Below are 22,835 nucleotides of genomic sequence, written 5' to 3' on the forward strand. Positions count from 1 at the left end.
ACAGATTTAGAGGGAGGTTCTAAAAGAAAATCACCAAATAAAGAGCAGCCATGAGCATTAAGTCAGCCAGAAAAATCTACTTTTTTTTAATTCTCTTTTCTTTCTAAAATAAAAAACATCACAAAAATATCGAACAACATAAGCCATTCTGAACACAGCTCGGTGAAAAGGTCAGGCTGAATCGCACCCTCGTACTTTCTTCTCTGACTGTTCAACATCCCACCCCTCTTTTGCCTTTCTTCCCCCTCCTCTATATCTGTCTAACCCCACATTGTCGTGCTTTTTCTATTCTTCAAACCTTCGTCACTCTCTCCAGGCTCCCACCTCTGTTACTTCTCTTTTGTTCCCCTGCCCTTCCCTTTCCCACCCCCGCCATACCCCTCACCTGAGTCTGCGTCTTCCATCTCTACAGCTCTGCCCTTGCCTCTTCATCTTTTTCACGTATTCCTCTGACAACCACTACACTAAACTGATGCAGTATCAAAGCCTAGGTGTCCCCCTGGGGATACTGCTGAGTACCTCATACAAATGTCGAGGAGGCCTGCTGTCTTTTGAGGACAGGTGAGCGCTGTCTGTCAACTAGTCAGATGAGATTTTTTTCCCCCCTCTTTCTTAAACTGAATTATTTGCAGCTTTTTGTTCCTGCCTGGCATCTCTGAAAAGAGTGAACTTTCTCCATTTATTTCTGGCTCCACTCTGCTATTCAGGTAGGATGAACAGGGGGTAAATAAACAACAAATGATCAATCGTGCAGTCTCTGATGTGTCTCTGATGTGTCAAATGGCACAGTGCGGTTCCAAAACAACATTTTTGAGGGGGGGGGGGGGGGGGGGGGGTGTCTTCACAAGGACGTTTTCTTTATGGTTCTCTGCATCTGCACCTTACTCCATGCCTGACAACCTTGCCCTTTCTCTAGCTTTCACCAGGGTTTCAGGTTTGGATTTTTCTTTTGGTGTAGCTCAAACAGAGTGACAGGAAAATGAGTAGGAGTAGGGTTCAAAGAACACTTGAATCACCCATAACAACAATCACACATCAGGTGCAGGTATGCACAGTTTTACTCTTTCAGGGGACTAGAAGTTGCTGCTTGAACTGAGCAGCTGAGGGCTGTAAACACGTTTCATTGTGGACACTTTTTAAACACTTTTTAAAAAAATGTGCATATCTTTCAGTGCATGTCTACACTCTTTGTAATGCTGACAGGTCCAAAAACATTAATATATATACTTTAGGAAAGTTTTTGATATAATTAGTAGACATCAGGAGTTATACAAACATTTTATCTCCAAAAAGCTTTGTAAATGCAATGTTTGATGTACAGGGTGGGCAATTTATATGGATACACCGTAATAACATGGGAATGGTTGGTGATATTAAAGTCCTGTTTGTGGCACATTAGTATATGTGAGGGGGCAAACTCCTCAAGATGGGTGGTGACCATGGTGGCCATTTAGAAGTCGGCCATCTTGGATACAACTTTTGTTTTTTCCATAGGAAGAGGGCCATGTGACACATCAAACTTATTGGTAATGTCACAAGAAAAACAATGGTGTGTTTGGTTTCAACATAACTTTATTCTTTCATGAGTTATTTACAAGTTTCTCTTTGTTCACAGCCATTGACATGTCGAAGAGGTTAACACGTGACGAGCGGATCGAAATTGTGTTGATATCTGGTGAACGCAGTAACCGGGTCATTGCAGCAGATTTCAATGCAAGACACCCTACGAGACCACCCATCTCCCATGCTACAGTTAGCAAACTGCTTGCTAAGTTTTGTAAAACTGGTTCAGTGTTGGATTTGCCAAAATGTGGATGCAAGAAAACTGTCACTAATGAAGAAACATCAGTGGCTGTCCTAGCTTCATTCAGCAAGAGCCCACAGCGTAGCACTCGCCGCATGTCACTGGAGAGTGGCATTAGTCGAACATCCCTTCGGCGGATATTAGCTACTCACAAATGGCACCCTTACAAACTCCAGCTACTGCAGCATCTCAACGAGGATGACCCAGATCGGCGCACAGAATTTGCAGAATGGGCAAAACAAAAATTGGAACAGGACCCTCAGTTCACGCAGAAGATTTTGTTCAGTGATGAGGCAAACTTTTATGTGAATGGTGAAGTTAACAAACAAAACCACCGCTATTGGTCTGACACTAACCCACATTGGATGGATCCCTCCAAGACTGTTGGAACAATAAAAGTGATGGTTTGGTGTGGTATATGGGGTACAACGATAGTGGGTCCATTCTTCAGCAATGGAAACCTCAAGGCCACTGAATATTTGAAATTGCTACATGATGATGTGTTTCCCTCTTTGTGCACTGAAGCTGGACCGTTCCCTGAGTTTTTCCAGCAAGATGGTGCACCACCACATTATGGGTGCCAGGTCCGAGCATTCCTAGATGAACAGTTTCCTGGAAAGTGGATTGGTCGTCGTGGGCCACTTGAATGGCGCCCAAGGTCTCCCGATCTGACCCCCTTAGACTTTTATCTTTGGGGTCATCTGAAGGCAATTGTCTATGGTGTGAAGATACGAGATGTGCAGCACCTGAAACTACGGATACTGGATGCCTGTGCTGGCATTTCTCCTGCGGTGTTGCTATCAGTGTGTGAAGAGTGGGAGAAGAGGGTTGCATTGACAATCCAACACAATGGGCAGCACATTGAACACATTTTATAAGTGGTCAGACACTTGTAAATAACTCATGAAAGAATAAAGTTACGTTGAAACCAAGCACACCATTGTTTTTCTTGTGACATTACCAATAAGTTTGATGTGTCACATGGCCCTCTTCCTATTGAAAAAACAAAAGTTGTATCCAAGAAGCCTGGAGAACGATTCCTGAACACCACTTGAAAAGTAGAAGTAGTTTTTGCCTTACAAACTGTATGCCTATGTGTTTTTGCACAGCTTCCATTAAGTCTTTGCACCTATTTCCCATTTTCCTAGCAAAATATGACGAAATAAGTGGAAGCTCAAGACTTTTGTACGGCACTGTATGTGGGAACGCAGATGAATAAGCATGTCAGAATGCATACTTTTGCTGCAGTTAAACTGCAGTTACAGGCCAGACAAAGTCATTTCCAGCTAAGCATGAGTCTCACCTGCAGGTAATTACTGCACGCGCACACACACACACAGACACGCTCACGAGCAAGCGCAGGGCACAGTTGAAGACAAGTCTGTTCAGTGATGATAGATGTTACACAGGCAGGGAGGCCGTTCCTCTACTCAGGGTCATCTGTCTTTTCACTGTCATGAGCTGATAGCCCGACACTCTCACTCTATTTCCCTTTTTTATAACTCTCTCTCTCTCTTTCACACACACACACACACACACACACACACACACACACACACACACACACACACACTGCCCCTCTGAACAGCTTATATGTATGTGAGTGCAGAGAATGGGACCGTGTGATAGCAGTCAATTAGAAGATTACCCAAGTGGACCAAGTTCTAATTTGAATTGATAAAGATGTAGTATTACACCAGCTAGTGGTAGACAATGGCACTGCATCGTCAAATAGGGCATGTAAATGGGGAAGATGATTACAAACAAATATATGGATTAAAGCACAATTAAATGTTTCCAAAGAGATTTTCCCTCTACTGTCTTTTCGGAGTAATTAAACAGAAAAGGAAAACACTGGTAGAGTATGAAAACTGCCCCCCCCTCCTTTGCATTATGCTCTTGTTTTCTTTGTGCCTTCTGTTAAGTCATTTCTCCTACTTTCTCTCCTCACTTTCATTCCTTTATAATCCATATCCTCCCCCCTCGCTCACCTCCTCTCTTTCTCCTTTGCTTTTTTCTCCTCCCTCTCACTTACTCCTCTCCATCCTTCTGACATTCCCCTCTGCTCTAAGAAGCCATTTCTCAACAGCAGCGTTAGAAGTGATCCATTTCACCGACCCGAAAAAAGCCAATTATCTGCGTTTTTATGACTTTCATTATTTTAGCACTCACACGGGGTTTTATGACTGGGTTGTTGACTACCAGCATCTTGTACATACCTGCACACACACACACACACACACACGTTATCCACATCCACACATGCAGCAAACAATACACGCACACAGGCGAGGAGAGACCTGAGAAGCATGTATATGAAGATTTAGATGTCTGTGTTTACACGGTGTTCGGTTTGTGTGTCAAGTGACGAATAATGACTCCCGGTCAAATAAATCACGTGGGATTCAAGTACATCATCTTGAGCAGCCGTGAGAAGCGGTGGGCTGTACCCTTGTCAATCAGCAATATATAGAGACGGCATTGTCTCAGGAATAATAATAGTAAAGGACACTTCAGCGCTGAGATACGGCGAGAAAGCCAGTCAGTCCCCACTGCCAACTTTTCCATCATTAAATTTTTACTGACGACAAAGAACATGTTTATGGGAACAATCCAATATATATGAGTGTCTACGGCTGCGTGTGTGTATGTGTGTGTGTGTGTGTACTGCAGCCATCTGTGCGTCATGTGTGCTTGCTTGTCTGCACATGTGAAGTACAACTGTATACCACAGCTAAAAGAGAGTGATCACCATCATTTGTCACTGCTTTCCACCTGACAGACACTGTGTACTCATCTGCATTCAGCACCTGAGGCTACGGATGTTTAATGCTACCATTAAACTCATCTCCGACATAAAGTGCATCTGTGACTAAAGAGTGAGCGCAAGCCAGGCTCCAGGCAGTGAATCTAATGGTGAATTCAACTCTTCAGACACAGAAAGGGGGAGAATATAAAACTAATGTAATATGGCAGGGGTAACTTTCTGATTAACCCAACTGTCCTTTCTGCTTCCCTTTGCACTCTGCACTCTGAATGTGTGCTTCGTTTGCAAGAAATCCGTGCTTTTGCTTGACTCTTGCTTGTTTCACTCCCCCTGACTTCTCTAACCTCGATCTATTGCTGTCTGCCACTGCCCACTCACCGCTTCCTTGGCATCTGTGAGGTTAATCCATAAAAGGATGGGAACCACCACATTAGCTCTTTGTGGATGGTGGTGGTGGGGGAACCTTTGGGGAGTTATCAGAACATACTTGCACTAATTACTATCACAACTTATTGTTGCTCATAGAGATCTATTTAATATCGGTCCCATGTGTCGCATTACATTTTTCATTTTCCGTGAATATTGTCATGCCAAGTTGCCAAATCTTACCCTGTATAAAAGCCTCCAAGCAATATTCCATTAAAGTGGAACAGTTTCAATTTTTAGCACAGAAACCCTGCTGCGAGTCCACTACCAAAATGTATTGCCCAAGGGGAATCCGAGACATTTCTCTCTCTCTCTCTTGAACTTATGTTGTTATGCAAGCATGAAGGGATTTCTTCTATGATTCACGTTTTAAAGTAACTCTGTCAGGTTGCAATTTTTAGCGAGAATCGCATAAAAATGCCCGAGTGCCACAGGTGACAGCTGATCACAAAAGCAACCACTGGTTGACTAAGCCCGATTTTTATTTTATCTTTTTCTTTTTTTTTTTAACTCCAGCCAACAAATCCATGTTTAAAATGCAAATTCTGCACCCAAAGGGAGTTTTTATTTAGAGGACACATTAATGCTTATCCAGTCTGTTCATTACTTAAGGACATGATAATTTTTGCATTATTTATTCTAAATCCCTGATAATAAAGGACCAGAATTTCAATGACCTTATAACCGTGTTGCCACTGCACAGCCTGATTATCTTCTGCTGATCCCGCAGTCATAAAAAAAAAAACAAAAGCATCGAATTTCAGATAAGATTTTGACCAGAAATGTAATAAGTGCAAATTAATGTGATCTTAGCTGCCAATGTGTGACTCAAAGCTCATATTAATAAGACAATAAGACACGGAGGAGCAAGCTTGTGTTGTAAATTCCCAGTATAACACATGTTGTTTGAGACAAACACAAGTGATATTTTATGACAGAGAGTAACAGCATCACAAGAAATGTAAATGTTGCCTCTCTCCTTTTCATCTAAATTTCCTCTTGTCACTGTCAAACTGCCCACTTTCCTTTCAGAAAGCCATATATTGTTTAAGATGAGTCACAGTTTTGATTTGTTGTGATTTTTGCGGTGGCACTGTTGTCATCGCAATGACAAAATAATAGCACCTAAGAACAAGTTTCCATACTGACTCATGCAAAGGAAACATTTAAATGACAATTATTGTGCCTGCATGTTTATTGCAACAATCTCTGCACTTAGATCAGATTCACGTCGACTGCCCACACTTCCCATATTCTTGTTGACATCATTTCTAAATAAATGTTTCTCAGCATTCCCCTCATCGATCCCTCATTTTAGGCCTAATCTTATCGAGACTGCCGACATAAACATATTTCTTCGTCTGTAATCACCTGCAAAAGCTCTGATCCTTATTAAATAAGAAAACATATATAAAAAGGTACCACAGATAATCCTCTCCGATCAAGAACATTAAAAAGCACATATGGCCATCATCCTCATTTCTTTAAAAGCCGTTGTCATGGCAGTAGTGAAATAAGACTATGAGGTGCCTAATAAGATATTATGCACACAGAAAGCGACAATTTTGCTTTGATTTTGCACTCTTCGTGTAATTTTGTGGAGACTTACGCAAGTTGACAACAGAGTCTGCAAGTATTAGATCTGTTTGTTTGAAACATGATTTACCCATGCTGGGAAAACGGCGAAGACATCACCAATTAACACGTAATATCTACTGTTTTATCAAGAGTTCCACACTGAAATTGTATTTTGGATACACAATCTGCCCAAGTGCTTATGTATAGCATCTTCAGTTTTCCTAATGTGGTCAAGTGTGTTAAGATTTTCATTTTGGTCGCTGAATATGAACAATGGCACTTGGGCTTTATATCTTTTTCAGACTCTGGTGCTTTCATAGTGACCAACACTGTGTTTCTGTCTGATTTGACTGTATATCTGCAACACTGTGTGACAAAATTATCACGCACCTAAGTTAAAGATATTTACAGTTTTGTGTTTTTTAATTTTATTACGTTTTTTTATGAGGGATAAAAGTTCGAAGCCAGACGCTGGAAGACAAATGAGTCTCCAAATAGTTCAATATTTGGATAAAACATTAACCTTTAGAGAGAGTGAACAGTCACTGCATCCAGCTGTTGTTTGACATAGTTACAGCACTCCCACTGAACCTCTTTTTTTCACCTTTCTGCACCAAGCCAAGCTACCACTTTTTTGAGCCCAGCCTAAATATAATATATGGCAAGCTGAGTTCAGATAATCTCAGCTTGCCATCTAAATTTCATCTAACAAAAAACAAGCACTTGGCAGTAATGGGAAAAAAGTTTTTGTAGGACTCTCTGCAGTCCTGTGAAAATATCAGTAATCCCCATGATTCAATAGCTTGTAAAGCCACCTTCAGCAGCAATACCTTGAAGTACTTTAGTTTATTTTATCAGTCTTTCACATCATTGTGGAGCAATGTTGGCCCTCTCTTCTTCACAGTGTTGCTTCTGCTCTTTGAGGTTTGCAGGCGTTTCTTTTTGCACACCTCTCTCAAGATCCTGCCCAAGCATTTAATCAGGTTGAGGTTCTTTTCTTTATTTTTCAGCAATTCTATTGTAGATTTACTAGCATGCTTGCCCCAATGTTCCACTGAAAGACCCAATATAGGCCAAGCCTTAGCTATCAGACAAATGGCCTTGCACTTGACTATACAACACTCTCCTCCTCAATAGAGAGGAGTCTCAGAGATTGCAAGGTGCCCAGATCCTGAGATTGCCCAAGCCCAAATCCTAACTCCTCCACCACCGTGTTTGATGGTATGTATAATGGATTGGATTTATATAGCGCTTTTCAAGGCACCCAAAGCACTTTATAATGCTTTGGGTGCATTCACTCTCGCATTCACACACTGGTGGAGGCAAGCTAAGGTTGTAGCCACAGTTGCCCTGGGGCAGACTGACAGAACCGAGGCTGCCATATCGCGCCATCGGCCCCTCTGGCCAACACCAGTAGGCGGTAGGGTAAAGTGTCTTGCCCAAGGACACAACGACCAGGACAGAGAGCCCAGGGATCGAACCGGCGACCTTCCGGTTACAGATACGCTTCCCAACCCCCTGAGCCACGGTCGCCCCATGTATGGATGAGGTAGTCTGAGCTGATATGCGGTGTTTTCTCCAAACATGGTGCGGTCCTTTAAGGCCACACACATTGGACTCCTCTTTCTAAATCAAATTCTCCAGAAGTCTGTTGGTTTGTTAAGATGCAAATTTGCCAACATAAGCTGTGCTGCCATGTTCCTTGACTAGACTCGACTTGCTCAGTTTTTCTCTAATTGGACTTTCATCAACTTTAACATTTAACATGCTAACTTAAGCCTGTAGAGTCTGACTCATGGCTTCTTTGCAGTTGCTTTTTTGCTGTGATTAGCTGTGATGTCCACTCCTGAAAAGATTGCAGCATTTTGTTAGCACACCTAAATGCTGATGATCATTTAACAAGCGCAATTTACTCTCTTGATTCTTACCAAAGCAACATGGGTTGACTTAGTTTCATAACCTCTCTCCAGTCCTTGGATAGCAACCTTTGACTAAAACATTCACTAATACCCATTGTAAAGAGTCCTTTCCTTACCTGGATGATTGCATCAAGCATCAAGACTCGTGTAAAGAGGTTTTCTATTTCAAACTTTTTTTTTTAGGGGGGGGGGGTATCCTTCTTAAAGCGAGGTGCACCAGACAGCTACAAAGACCAAACATCAAGAAGAACAAATACAACAGTAACATATTCTCGTGGGAAATATTCAGCATTCACAAAACATTTTTTATCACTGACAACAGCAGAAGGAATGTGTTTGAAAAAGCAACAAAACGGGGCGGGAAATATCTTCTTGGAAACAGTCTCTAATCTCATCCTGTTGTATTAAAATAGATTTAACATTTGCATATACTATACTGTGGTCTGCAACAAATTGAGACAAGATAAAGAGAGCCAAAGACAAAAGTGCATTGCTATATTTATGATAAAAAAAGTCTTGAAATGCTGGAAACGGTGGCACTAATGCCATGTGTCTTACAATCTGTTGCCGTACGATTTACAGTGAACACTACTTCAGCACTCCCTTTTATTTCTGGAACACACTAGTTGATTAAGAAAAAGGTTATTGGAAGCACAGGGATGTCTTATTTATTGCCAATCTACTGTTTTTCTTTGCGTTACAAATCAGGACAACAAGTTCCCGCTCGAAGCAAGTGGGATAAAAATGAAAGCCAATACTAATTAGTCTCCTCATGCTGAACATTTAATAAACCCTATAGGGTGATGTGAATTACAAGCTAAACAACAATTGACAAAAGAAATGCACATGCCAACACATGCACACTATAACGCTTTTAACAAGTTTAGAGTTTTAAAAATTAAAATTTGTCAAGGCATGTAGCCAAAGCTTCTCCACTGAAAAACAACAGATAAAAACAAGATAAAAGACCGAGTCTTGTCGCTGCTTGTTGGATTAACAAATTCTGCATCGTTATACACCAGGAACTGAAAAAAAAGAGGGGGGGGGGGGGGGGGGGGGGGTCTACTTTGTGTTCCCTTCAACTCCCACTGTATGCTGTGTTTCTCTGTGTCTGAAAATCATGTTGCAGGGAATTTCGTCTGTCCTCAGCTCCACTCCTTAAACTGGATTCTTTATGCTTGTCTATTTTTATGAATGTGCATGCGCTTAAATGTTTGTGAGTATGTGACTTACGGTAGAAGGAGATGCGTGTGCTACTTTTGCAGACTATATTAAGTCTGGAGGGATTCGATTACAACATGGTCGATATACTTTGTGAGTCGTATTAACATTAAATAAATGTGTTCCTTCCTGTTTTTGTGCATATGCGAGAAAATTCTATAAAATTACAGATTACAGGCCTCCGTTTGAGACTACAGGATATATACAGGAGAGTATATCGCTATGTAGCATTCCAACCAAATGTGAGAGAATTGGTTTTTCTCTGAATTACAAGACACTTTCTCAACACTTGGTCTTTCTGCTCAGCAGTATCTTAATACCCAGCTGCCTCAATGAAGACAGCTATGAGTAGGCTGTCTTTTCTACCGCCATCTCACTGCTGCCATTTACACAGCATTCAGTTCACGAGCAGACCCAGCTAACTCCTTTCTCAACACATTCAACCAGAGCAAAAAAGATTTTTAACCTCTATATACGAATAAGGGTCAACAGGGTGAATTGGGACCTGCGCACGAATGTTGACATTTTTCTGATGCGCCTCATTATGCCGCCGCAAGAGCATGTGAGTGTAATACCTACACGTTTAATCTTCAATTGAGAAGCGGAGATATGGGAATTGAGACTTTTGTGATCGTCCGCTGCATACTGACAGATAAGGACACCTCTGTGTTTGCGTGTCCTCTGCTCAGATTGCCCGTCTTCCGCATAGCAATCAGCAATGAAAACAGAGAAAGGGGAAAATGAAGAGAAGAATGGCAGGGGAACACTCAACAGGCAGGCTGCAGTTACCATAGAAACAGGCAAGCTTTATCCCAACTGTCAAAATTTAATTTCCTCTGCATCTTTTTGTATAAGAGACGGGAGCAGTTCACGTCTTAAAAGAAAACAGACAATAAAGATACATCACAAATGGAACCAAAAGTCTCTGAGGGACATTTGGTATTGTCATGCTACTGGCAAAAAAAAGAATGCACTGAAGAGATCTGTCTTATTTTATTTTAGATTTCAAGGCAAATGTAAACATGATAGAAGTTCAAAGACATAATATCACACTGACCCAAACCTATTATACTCCAAGGGAGGTCTTCTGGTGCACTGCGAGGCAAGGACAAAGTCACTCGGGCGGAAATGTCTAGAGCCGAGGCACCTGGGTATTAATCGATTAGTCAAATATTTTTGTTAAGCCAGAATGTAAGCCATGTGCAGGTTTAAGCTGTGGAAATGGGGGGGATTATTCTGCTTTTCTTGATTTTCTGTGACAGTAGAGCTATCTTTTTGTTTGGAGTTGTTGTTGTTTGGTGTGGCAAATTTGTTCAGAAAACTGGATGAATCTATAATGAATTTAACCGATTTCAGAGCTGGAAATCTATCTAAAGTTGCATCTCTAAACTTTGTATTGTACTCTCCCTCATTCTCATCAATAACTAAAAACAACAATAAATACTGTATTCTACGTTGCTGAAAGCTGCTACGCAAGGTATACATATAGGGTGATATTGGATGCTGTGACACTGACTGATGTGTCAGCCCCCCCACCCCACTCTCTCTGTCTCTAAACACCTATGCAGCTGCAAAGAATGGAAATAGATTTTGAGCACCTGGCTGTTCGCTGACATGGCTTTGTTACTGCGATATTAATGTGTACAAAGTCATAAACATAGACAATTAAAACCCTGCCATCAAAATCATTCAACTGCCATACATCAAAGAGGTTGGAGCTGTGCCTGCACGCCTGTGTGTGCGAGTGTGTGTTTGTGTGTGCGTGCATGCAGCAGATGTTCTGTGCAGCCTGTCAGACAGCCAGCAGTATCCTGCAGCTGATACTCTCTCTGGACAGCCTGACTGACTGACAGGTGTGTGTGTGCATGATCCTGTGTTACTCATACTGTGGGGACATAAATCTGTTTACACAGTCATATTCTGGGGACCGGCTGTGGCTACAGGGGACAAAAAAACAAAGTAAAAATGGAAATTCAGTTTTATTACAAAGCCTTGATTTTAGATTAAGTTAGGTTTAGAGTCATGGAGGGTTAGGTAAGTTACAGCTGTGGTTAGCATTCCAATAAGTCTTCAATGTAAGTTGGTGTAATGTCCTCTGAAGTGATGGAAACACAAATGCGTGCGTGCATGTGTGTGCGTGCGTGTGTTGTGTGTGAACAGAAAGGAGCTTGCTTTGCCTCCAGCAAATCAATGTCCCCTCGAGGGAATGTGGAACCTGAGACAAAGAGCAAAAGCAACTCCAAGAGAAAGAAAGACGGTGTGTGAGAGAGAGAGAGAGAGAGAGAGGAAGCCCTGGGCAAACAGATTTTGCTCTCTTCCCCTAGTTCCAATCTCAGGTTCTTCACTCGCAGACTTAAACATTTGGGTGAAAATATTTTGTTGGAAGAAATCAGCGAGGATGGTGAACTCAAACTGTAGGAAATTAACACCTGCCAGCAGCCTACATCCTGGTCAGGCTAAGAATCATACACCTGGTTTCATTATCTAACCAGCTCCGGTGTTTCCGAAGCCAAAACAGTATGTTAAAACTGTGACACTAGCACCTGATTTCCTGCATTTTAAAATGATGCTTTCTGAAATGAAACAGAATCTAAATTTACTCTGAATCCAAAACAAGTCGAGTCCACAAGCCTGCAGTTTCCTCTAGTCTTTTTTAGTGTTTACTGAAGCTGTTCTGCTTCTCTGCACTTCAGCTAAAAGAACTGCTCCTTTGCTGTGGAGAAGTTACCTCAACACACACTTCTCTCTAATCCCACTATATCATATCACTGTCTGGCTGTCAGGAGCACACTCACTGTTAAATTGTGTAATGTGTCTACAGTTTTGGAGGCTTAAGTCATTCTGGAGTACAAGGTTCAAGACTTCAGCGCGGACTGTCGAGTTGTTATAAAGGTTGGCATATAAGCCATTACTCAGACGCAACATGACTTGAATGTAAAATTACTGCATACACTTTTAGCCACGATAGCAGCATGACTCCTAGGATGGAAATGTCAGTCTGATGGTCAATTAGTCTACCACCTTGGTCCAAAATAAAATATGTATCTCAGCAAGTCCTGGATGGATCGTCTTGACATTTGGCACACATATTCACGCCCCGCTGCACCCACACCTCCACCCAGGATGAATAAACACTTTGAGGTGTACCAACATATTCCCTATCACCAGATAAAATGTTTATTTTCCCACAACTAACCACTTCTAACAGACTTGCATTTAGAGTTAATTTAAACATAAAAAAGTAAATCAAGATGAGAACATGGTATATGAACCATTATTGTAACAGCTGCTACACATCGCTGTGTTAACATGGTGATGTTAGGCCCCAGTCACATAGCGGAGAGACCAGACGGCAACAATCCGAAAATCACTGGTTGCAAAAATAAAAATATATATTCTCCATCCAGCTATGAGTGATTGCTGGATGTTACTGGAAGCTGCTGGTAAGAAATTGGTCATAAAGAGGTAAATGGTGCTTCTTGCGCTTTCTTTAGCAACTAGCACCTTGCCCCAGTCACCTATAGTTTGCACGAAAGGCATCAATTTGTCTGCAAACTACAATGGCCCTGAAAGGTCAAAGGACTGCAACTTAAGGAAATGCCAGCAAATAGACAAATGCTCCAAAAACACACAAAGCAACAGAAGTTGTTAAATTAAAGTTAAATAAACAGAAATTGTTTCTGGAAACACAAAAATGTTTGGAAACGACAGAAATCTAAATGTTTTAAGAGCACTAAGATAGACTTAAAAGAAGCAGAGCGTTCATCAGTGTTGCAAGGGAACCAAATCTGTAAGTAATGTGTGCCTTAATCACATGATTCAGATACATGTTTGCTATTAGCTGTTTACTGTTAGCTTTTGTGATGCTTTTCTCTAATTCCAGACCATATCACCTCACTGTAAAGCAATGACTATAGAAACCATGGACGACGCGACAGCTTTTCGAAAATGAAGCCAAAACGTCTCTATCGCCCCCTGTTGTCTGGCTGCAGTATAGGTCATAAACCCCGCCTCCTCCATGTTAGCGGATGGGACGGGGATCAGACTAGAATAAATTAACAATTTTTTCCCAAAGATTCTTTCTTTTGTTATCAATAGTTCTCACCACGCTGATTTATGTCCACGGAGATGTTAAATTGCGATGTAATGTCATCACAGCAGCTTTGACTGGCAGCTGCAGTCACGGAGAAACTTGCGTATCTCTGTTCGGGAATAGCAGATAGAGCGTAGGCTCTGAGAGGAGGGCCAGCGTTTACGTTACGAAAACACGATCGACTGTTTTAGCCTGACAACCTGAGGTGTTCTTCAGTAAACTGGACTACCGACAGAAGGACCCGAGGCCCCGCTGCACTTTTTCGGTAAGTTAAACGTGTTTGTAAGCTAATCCGTAACTACCGTCCTTAGCTCGGTCCTGAGACCTAGCTAGCTAAGATGAGCACTTAGCTGTCGGGGAAACTTGTTTTCGTTCGTTAGCTAACCCGTGCAGGTGAATGAATTTACCCTGACTAAAGAAATCAAGAGAAACGCTCCGGGCTGCTCAGTCACTAATTATCGTTACTGTACTTTTATTACAAGTGTTATACTGTAAAAGCAACAGGTTGTACACTACTTCAGCTCCTGTGCGGAGCTGATTATTAAATATGTGCAAACAACAGCATGTTTTCTGTCTCTTGCCACATCTTTAAAGACGGTAACACCATTTTTTTTAAAAAGCTTGTACTTCAGTAACTCCTCATTAATCAGTAACTGTGGATTAAACTGTAGAACTGAAAAAAATGTAAGAGAAGAGCTTCAGATCCTGAGTGTGTGGGACAGAGAAGGATCAGCTTTATTTCAGACTTGAGAGAAACTTTATATTTCAGTTTGTTATGGTTCTGTTCTCTTTGTGATTACAGGAGCTGCCCTCAGATTCAGACCTCAGCACCACCCAGTGACAGCAGACAGATCATCCAACATGTTCACATGTCAACTGCAAAATTAACTGATGAAAACAGTACAAAGGTTAAAGTACCACATGTGCTGTCAGTGAAGGCTGCAGCTGTTTATTGATAAAGTTAAAGACAAAAAGTCAAAAGGATTCATCACCAGCAGTGCCAGTATATATCAGCATTAACAGGACCTCAGTTTGGTGTTTTACAAAGCTGCTCATCTCAGACCTGTACAGCTTCCGTTTTAAATACTTTATGTACTCAGCTGCATGAAGAGCACATTTGATTTTCTCTGACACAATTAAATAAAACCTGATGAAGGTCAAAGGTCGCCACTTGGATGTTTAACTGCAAACTTGTCATCTGGAATTCTTTCAGTTTTTTGCAGATAGTGTGTCATTTACCATAAAGTGATACAGAGTTATTCATACCAGAGTAACCAGAGAGGATCATATATTTTTAAATATATAACTTTCTACAGGACTGTAGCCTCTGTGGAGTGTGCAGCTGATCTCATCACTGTCTAAAAATTGAAACAAAACCTAAGCAGTGCTGAATCCTTCAATAATACAGACTATTAAAGTAACAGGTGTGTAGCATCGCTAACTAGCTTTACACCTCCACCTCAAGTCACTACTGCGCAGACTCTGGCTCCAACAATGCAAGATGGCAGCCTCCACAAGCTGGATATTTTGGCTTCATTTTTGCACAATGGGTGGAGGCGCTGTCGCATCGTCCATGTTTTCTACAGTCATTGCTGTAAAGAGTGCAACACAAACAGAAAACTGAGAATATTCACCTTCAAAGCTGAACCTTTAGAAATGGCGATGTGCGATTGTGGCTCAAGAGTTGGCAGGGCATCTTGTAATCGGAAGGTTGCCGGTTCGAGCCCCGGCTCGGACAGTCTCTGTTGTTGCGTACTTGGGCAAGACACTTCACCCGTTGCCTAGTGGTGGTCAGAGGGCCCGGTGGCGCTAGTGTCCGGCAGCCTCGCCTCTGTCAGTGCGACCCAGGGTGGCTGTGGCTACAATGTAGCTTACCATCACGTGTGTGAATGGGTGGATGACTGAACGTGTTAAGCGCTATACAAATACAGGCCATTTACCATTTTAAAGTTTCACTACGGCGTGGAGATTAAATGGTGAATGTCTGCTGATAAGTTGGCATCTTCCATGCATTGTGTCAACTAAATTGGCAACCAGTCTGGTGAAACACATTTTCCCTTACAACTGTTAGTTACCCAGGGTTCACGGATTGATCTCTAGGCTTGTGTGACTGAGACCTTACATTTTTAGCTAAAAGCACCAGCGTATTCATCTATTCATGCTTTGGTTCATTCATCTGCTTTCTCTGCTAAAGGGATCCTGTCAAAACACCAAGTCATGTCACTGTTTTGATCAAGAGGGATCGAACCAGTTCCTCAAGTTTTGACATTTCCAGGCTAAACATCGCTGGCTCAGTTCAGACAAGCTCAATCAAGCCAAAGAAGGTTTCAGCAGAATGTTATTTTTGCCATGACCTTGTACACAGAAGGCAATAATGTAAATATTTTTGAGCGTGTCTCTATGTGTGCGTCTGATATGAAAGCTCCTCCACTGCTTTTCAATGATAAGTGAGACTTCACTATAAATGAAACAACCAATGAGTCTGACAAAAACCTTGGATGATTTGAAAAGGTTGACTCCCGACTTGCATGATTCACTGACACTGTCTAGACACAGAATGTCTCTCTATTCATTGAAACTTTCAAAGAGAAGCGTTAGAAGCGTGATAAAAAAAAAAAAAGAGGCCCCGGTTAAGTCCAGTGACTCAATGGTATAGTATAAATCTCTACTTTAAAACCACTCACACAAGTTGATCTGCACTGTCTCCACAAACAGAAGATCAGAGCTAGTTTATTCAAGGAAAAACACATTTAGACAGACACAATTACTCTGTGGGTTCCAGCAGAGATAAATTCAACTAGTGAGTGGAGAAAGCAATACTGAAAGGTAAAGCAATAATCATCTTTATCTAGCCAATGGTGCTACAACCCCTTTATTACTCAGTTGGCTCCATAAAACCCAAATAAGCCCCATCTGAAAAGCTGCACTGTGTGTGTTTGTGCTTGTGTATCTTTATGCAGACAAATGGCTTTGCATGCAGGTTTGTGTGCGTCCAGTAAGACTTGTCCTGGTTCTGGGCAAAAAGAAGCAACAAGTGGGCAAATCTAATCTGATTTTGAACTGTCCTTGGCAGTGGAGCACATGTGTAAACAGAAACTCTTAAGTGTTTTGTTTCAGTCGCTGGCTACAAAGGGACAGAGGAGAGGAGGACAGCTTGCATATTTATTCAATCAGAATTAATTTATTTATATTCCTTCTTGCTGTCTCATCTCTAAGAGAGGAAAAGATATAAAACATGTTTGCATGCATTTACACAGAACATTCAACATCAGCAAGTCCCAGAATAGACAGTAACCGCCCAGCTTTCTCGCTCTCTTCTAACATGGATTTTATAAGGTAAAATGAAAAAACACACACACACACACACGCCCACACACACACACTGTGCATGGCGACATTTTTTATGTGATTCTGGTTCTATTATCCCAGTCCGATATAGTCCTGGTTTAAAAAACATCCAAGTGAGACTGGGATTTCATTAACAGACATGTTAACAGAAAGTGAGAAAGAGAATTTTGACAAGTTCTCTAAGGTGCTGGGAACACCCTACCTTCCAAATACCTTTAAAAAACTGTGTGCAAGTTCACCTCCAATAACTTGACTCACTCACTGATGATTTGGGCATATTTTTACTTTTGTGTACTGCACTTACAGGTCGTTGCAAAACAGTAACACTGTGGTATTATTTTTTATTTCAAAAGTGTCCTCACCTTACTTCAGCGTGCATTGTTCAGGGTAATAATACACTCACTGGCCACTTCATTGGTTACACCTTGCCATCCCTTTGTTGGACACCCTTTTGCCTTCAGAACTGCCTTAATTCTTCATGGCACAGATTCAACAAGGTAATAGAAACACTCCTCAGATATTTTGGTCCATTATTTGGAATGAGTTGACTGTGGAGGCCGTTTGAGTCTGATGAATCCATTGTTAAAGGAACAAGAGTTTGAAATGATGTAATCTTTGTTATGTTACTTAAAGTACCCATCAGAAGATAGCTACACTGTGGTCATAAAGGGACATGGTCAGCAAGGAAGGCTTTGGAGTTTAAATGGTGCTCAACTGGTACAACGGGGCCCCAACATCATTACATCATCACCATCAGCCTAAATCGTTGATAGTGAGCAGGATGGATTCATGTTTTCATGTTGTTTACACCAAATTTTGAACCTAGCATCCAATTAGCAGCAGAACTCAAGACTCTTTAGACCAGGCAACACTGGTTGGATCTTCTATTGTCCAATTTTGTTGAGCATGTGTACAATGTAGCCTCAGCTTCCTGTTCTTAGCTGACTGATCTTCTGCCACTGCAGCCCATGTGCTTCAGGGCTGTGCACTCAGAGATGCTCTTCTGCACACTTTGGTTGACACACGTGATTGTTTAACTTACTGTTGACTTGCTATCAACTTGAAGCAGTCTGGCCTTTCTCCTCTGGCATCAGCAAGTCATTTTCACCCAGAAAACTCCCATTCATTGGATATTTTGTCTTTGTTGGACCATTTTCTGTAAATCTCAGATATGGTCAAATCTAAGTTGTTGAAATACTCAGACCAGCCCAACAACCATGTCACATTCAAAGTCACCTTTCTTCCCCATTCTGATGCTGTTTTTGAACTTCCAACAGGTCTGGATGCCTACATGCTTAAGTATATTGAGTTGCTGCCATGTGATTGACTAATTAGATATTTCTGTTAACGAGTAAAAGAATGGGTATACCTAATAAAGTGGCCCATGTGTTTTAAAAACTAGCTGCTGTTTTCCCTTTTTTTTAAGAAGCCAAACAACTCTGCTCTTTATAAAATTTACACTAAATGGACTTAAGAATTTTTAAGACAGTCCCTATAAACATATGTATAACACAAAGCACAGAAAAGCACTACAATAAAAACACACGTATTTATTACCTCTGAATATTTTCTTTTCCCAAAACGCGATCTCCAGATGGGTCCAAAGGTGAGGGCAGCAGGTTCAGACAGGAAGCTAGAGACTGGCTGGAGTCTTCTCTGGACACTGTGCACACAACCAAACAGACATGTAATGGATTGAAGTTGTTTTCTCTAACCCCAGGTGACAATCTGACTGACAACATATGTTAGCCTAAGAAGAATTCACAGCTCTCTGTTTAAATCTTCTTTTGAGATGAATTAGAGCTATAAAACTTGGATCAAAGAGGTTATTAAAATTCAGTAGTGACCCGTTGGGATCATCATACCATCAGTTGTTGTTTTTTGTGTTTCTTTACAATTATGCCTAAATATTCAATGGCACATTTAACAGGCCAATATAAAAGACAGTGAAATAAAAGTTGGATATAAAGCCAAGATTTGGTATTTCTTTATGTCTTTGCAAAGGTCTCTGTCTCTCACACTGTCCCTGTGTGATTCCACAGGGCATGAGTCACCATAGGAGTGAGAACGCAGAGCCCTGTGGGCCATAAATTGCTGTGAAACTGCTTGCTTTTTAATAACGGCTTCAACAAGCCACCTGAGAGAGGTCAAAATGAGGAGTACCGATGAGTGCGTGGGCGTAAGGGATTGTGAGATGGGTGTGCATCAAATTGTGTACGTATACATCATATACATCTTTATATGAACCTGTGCATGGATCTGCGCGTGTCTGTATTGTGTATTCTGCGTGAATGTCTGTTACGGTGTGTTTAAATGAGTTCCTGTAATTTGAGTTTGTGGAAGAACCTTACTCTTCTAATGCCAGCACAGAGTCTTAGTCCCTTGACTTTATGAGAACAATTCATCAAACCTTTAATTTCATGCTACAGTCTGCAAACCATTAGGTCTAATGACTAAGCATGCACGCTTGTGTGCTAGTGTGTATATTAATGATGGTGCCTCCCTTAGCTCTGCATCAGCCAGTGCCTGTAGAGATCTTTCCAGTGTGTGTGTGTGTGTGTGTGTGTGTGTGTGTGTGTGTGTGTGTGTGTGTGTGTGTGTGTGTGTGTGTGTGTGTTTGTTTTGACTGGCTGTGTGAGTGAACCACCCAGCCTCCCAATGCTCTTCAAACCCCATAAGCATAGGAAATTCTGTTTATTAGCGCTGAAGCTTCCATTGTATTCTTTACTTCTCAGTGCTGCTGAGCATTTTACTTTATTTGACTGCAACTGCAATATTCTAGGAGCCCATCTGGGACTTAAATATGGCCTAGAAATAGATGAATCCAACCTCACATTAACATATAATTTCACCGATAGATCTGTTGATAAGAGACAAAGCTAGTCGAGCTGACATAAACGCACCCCGTCGCTGCATTGTTGTAGTCCCTGTGTCTGAGCAACATGAAGCACAGAAATGGAGTATGATCACAAGCTCATGTTTACCTCGTTGAGTCATTTTCTTCGTGTGTTGCACTCTACCACACATCAACTATGTATATCTGTCTGGTTTGACGCATATTAATACGAACTAAACCTTTGCAAGCACAGGTCAGAAATATAATCAGTACAGACAGTAACTGCAAGAGCTTTCAATTTTGCTCAGTTATGTCTGCGCAAAAAAACAGCACTGCTGGTTAAAAGCTAACGATTTCACTGTAACATTGACTCATAACAGAAAAATCCCATTTTTAAGACATGGATGCAATAAAAGCCAATACATGAGCACACACAGAGTTTCTCTTAACAGATTTGTATGTTTGGTGGTTACACTGCACTTTTTCAGCGCAATACTATTCTTATGTGTTGTATGAGAGGAAGCTGGGGTTCAGGGTGTTTGGCACTCCTATGCTCTACCGTGGCAGGGCACGAGCAACGATTTTCCTCCGACAGACACTTTTCAACTGTGACGCATGTCAGGAGAAGTGTGATGGAAATGCCAGAACAACAAAGGAGATGAATTGGTGTAAATGAGGCAGCCGCATCAAAGTCCCAGCACGTGTTGAAAGAAGCAGGGAGAACACTGGTTTCATGCTTTAAGGTGATGAGGGAGAAGTGTACTAATAAAGGAAAAAGAGAGGCAAAGATTGAAGCAAAACCAGACAGGGGAGCGACTGTGACACCAGAGAGGAAGGTGAGAGAGGAGATATTCCCTTTAATTAAAAGAGATACAGATATAAAGGACATGAGTAATGTAACCTACAAACATGAGTCTGGGGGGTCAGAACTGTCCTCAAAGAGGGTCCAATCTGGCCCCCCAGACTGGATGGATTACCAAAGTGTAAAAGTCGCAATGAAGTCTTTTGTCATTGTAGTAAATGGGAGTGCAAATCATGAATCATAAAGAGTAAAAGAACTTGTTTAATTCCAAAAGATATCTCAGGGTTTTAACTTATGATGCAATTGTTCATCATCCAGTCACATGTCCATTAACTCCCCTACACAGAGTTCTTCTAGAAACAAGTCCCGCTGCATAGGAGGCATCTTGAAAAGCTATTTTGAAGTATTATCTAAATGAACTTTGCATGTACAGAATCATCAGTGAAATCTGCTAAGAACTGGTTAAAAAGATTAAAAATGGTTGCAGAATTCTCTCACCGATTTCCTACAATGTCACCGCAAAATATGCAAATGTTTATTATGGCGGAAACAGCAGAAAAAACGTTACCATGTCGGTGTCGCTGATCATCGGAGAGATCCAGATCTAACATGAGGTCGTCTTCATCCAGCTCCGAGGAACCCAGGTTGTTCAGAACATCCTGATGAGAAAGAGCAAAAACACAAACATGAAACAAACTCTGAAAAGGTGAGCGATAAAGCAACGACTAATTATTATCCTCACAATAACATAATACACGCTGGTGGTTTTTTTCCTGCTTTTGTAAAATGAACAAAAATAAAAGAGAATTTTTTGCCTGATGTTCTTATGATAGATCGTTTTAATACAATTTCAGCGAGGTAGTCATTAATCAAAAAGGTTCCGAAAACAAACGCTGAAACGCAGAATACTAATTACTATGTGACAACTTTACAAAAAATTATGAAACGATTCTCATCAAAGTAATCCAGGTGGGTCAGAACAATCAGAAGAAGAATCACTTAGCTGAAGAAATTAAACGTTATAAATATTAGAAATGATAATAATGCAGTTCTTTTTAATAGTGCACTGTATTTCTTCCCCCATTCTGCTTGCATTTAATAAGATATTTAGTTCTTCATCATTACATCCAAACTATCGAGAACAAATTGCTCTTCTTGTTATGCAGGGACGATTAATAAAGGGTTTAGTTTGAGAAAGCGAGAAAGTGCTCAATGAGGCTGTAGTTTGGTGCAGCCACTGTCAGCTTTTACCATGCTTCACAGGCTAAAAATTGCTGATGAATAAACAAGGGGAAAAAACAACTAGAAATCATGACAAAAAACGAGCCAGTGCCTTCTGATTACTGAGTTTAAATTAATTCTCTTATGTAAAAACCAGTGTTGTCCAAACGTCAACAATAATAATCCAACAAGAAAACCTCCCTCCACCTTGGGTGGCCTTGAAATATCAACATTATCTTCACTGACGTTACGGTTTTAAAATTTCTTACAAACTCTTTCAATTTCAGAAAATAACTGATAAGATTTTCCTAATCCTTCGTCTCTTAAATGAGCTATAGCCACAGCAGCGCAGTGAGTCATGCTTCATCACTTAACAGCAGATATTCACTTGTAATCTTTCAGCAGAAGCTTCCATGTTCTTGGCATTATGAGGTTATAATGACGCAGTAAGATGTGTTTCCTTTACGTTCAGGATTTTAAAAGTCAATACTGCCATCCAATGGTTACAAATGGGTAAATTCACTGCAAAAAAACACACAGAAGTATAGTGTGGCAAATACATGTATTAAAACACTGCATATTCCTGCCTAACAGGAAGTGTACTTATAGGCTTTATTTACCAGCTAATGTAATATTTATGAGACACTTCTACATAAACTCATATATGTCAACCTCCCTGGGAACATGTTTTTATCATCAGCAGGTCTCTGTTGACTCAAATGAAAATCACAACCTGCATGTCAATGCAGTTCTGCATCAACATGTAGTGTAAGTGGGTAGCATTCCTGTCCTGGTTGTACTGGTAGAAATATCTTCCCTG

The 22,835-nt window shown here is 41.1% G+C and overlaps 1 protein-coding gene across 3 annotated transcripts in view; it reads right to left on the reverse strand.

Moving 5' to 3' along the window:
- ccser1 (coiled-coil serine-rich protein 1) overlaps window positions 1-22,835 on the reverse strand; it is a 127,300-nt gene that overhangs the window by 85,592 nt on the left and 18,873 nt on the right. For all 3 annotated transcript variants that reach the window (XM_026188367.1, XM_026188368.1, XM_026188369.1), the window contains exons 5-6: window positions 21,363-21,453; window positions 18,714-18,819 (exon numbers count right to left, since the gene is read on the reverse strand). In XM_026188367.1, the coding sequence (XP_026044152.1) occupies window positions 18,714-18,819; window positions 21,363-21,453 (197 nt within the window). The remainder of the gene's footprint in view (window positions 1-18,713; window positions 18,820-21,362; window positions 21,454-22,835) is intronic.

The sequence above is a fragment of the Astatotilapia calliptera genome, chromosome 12, assembly GCF_900246225.1.
Source record: "Astatotilapia calliptera chromosome 12, fAstCal1.2, whole genome shotgun sequence".
NCBI lineage: Eukaryota > Metazoa > Chordata > Actinopteri > Cichliformes > Cichlidae > Astatotilapia > Astatotilapia calliptera.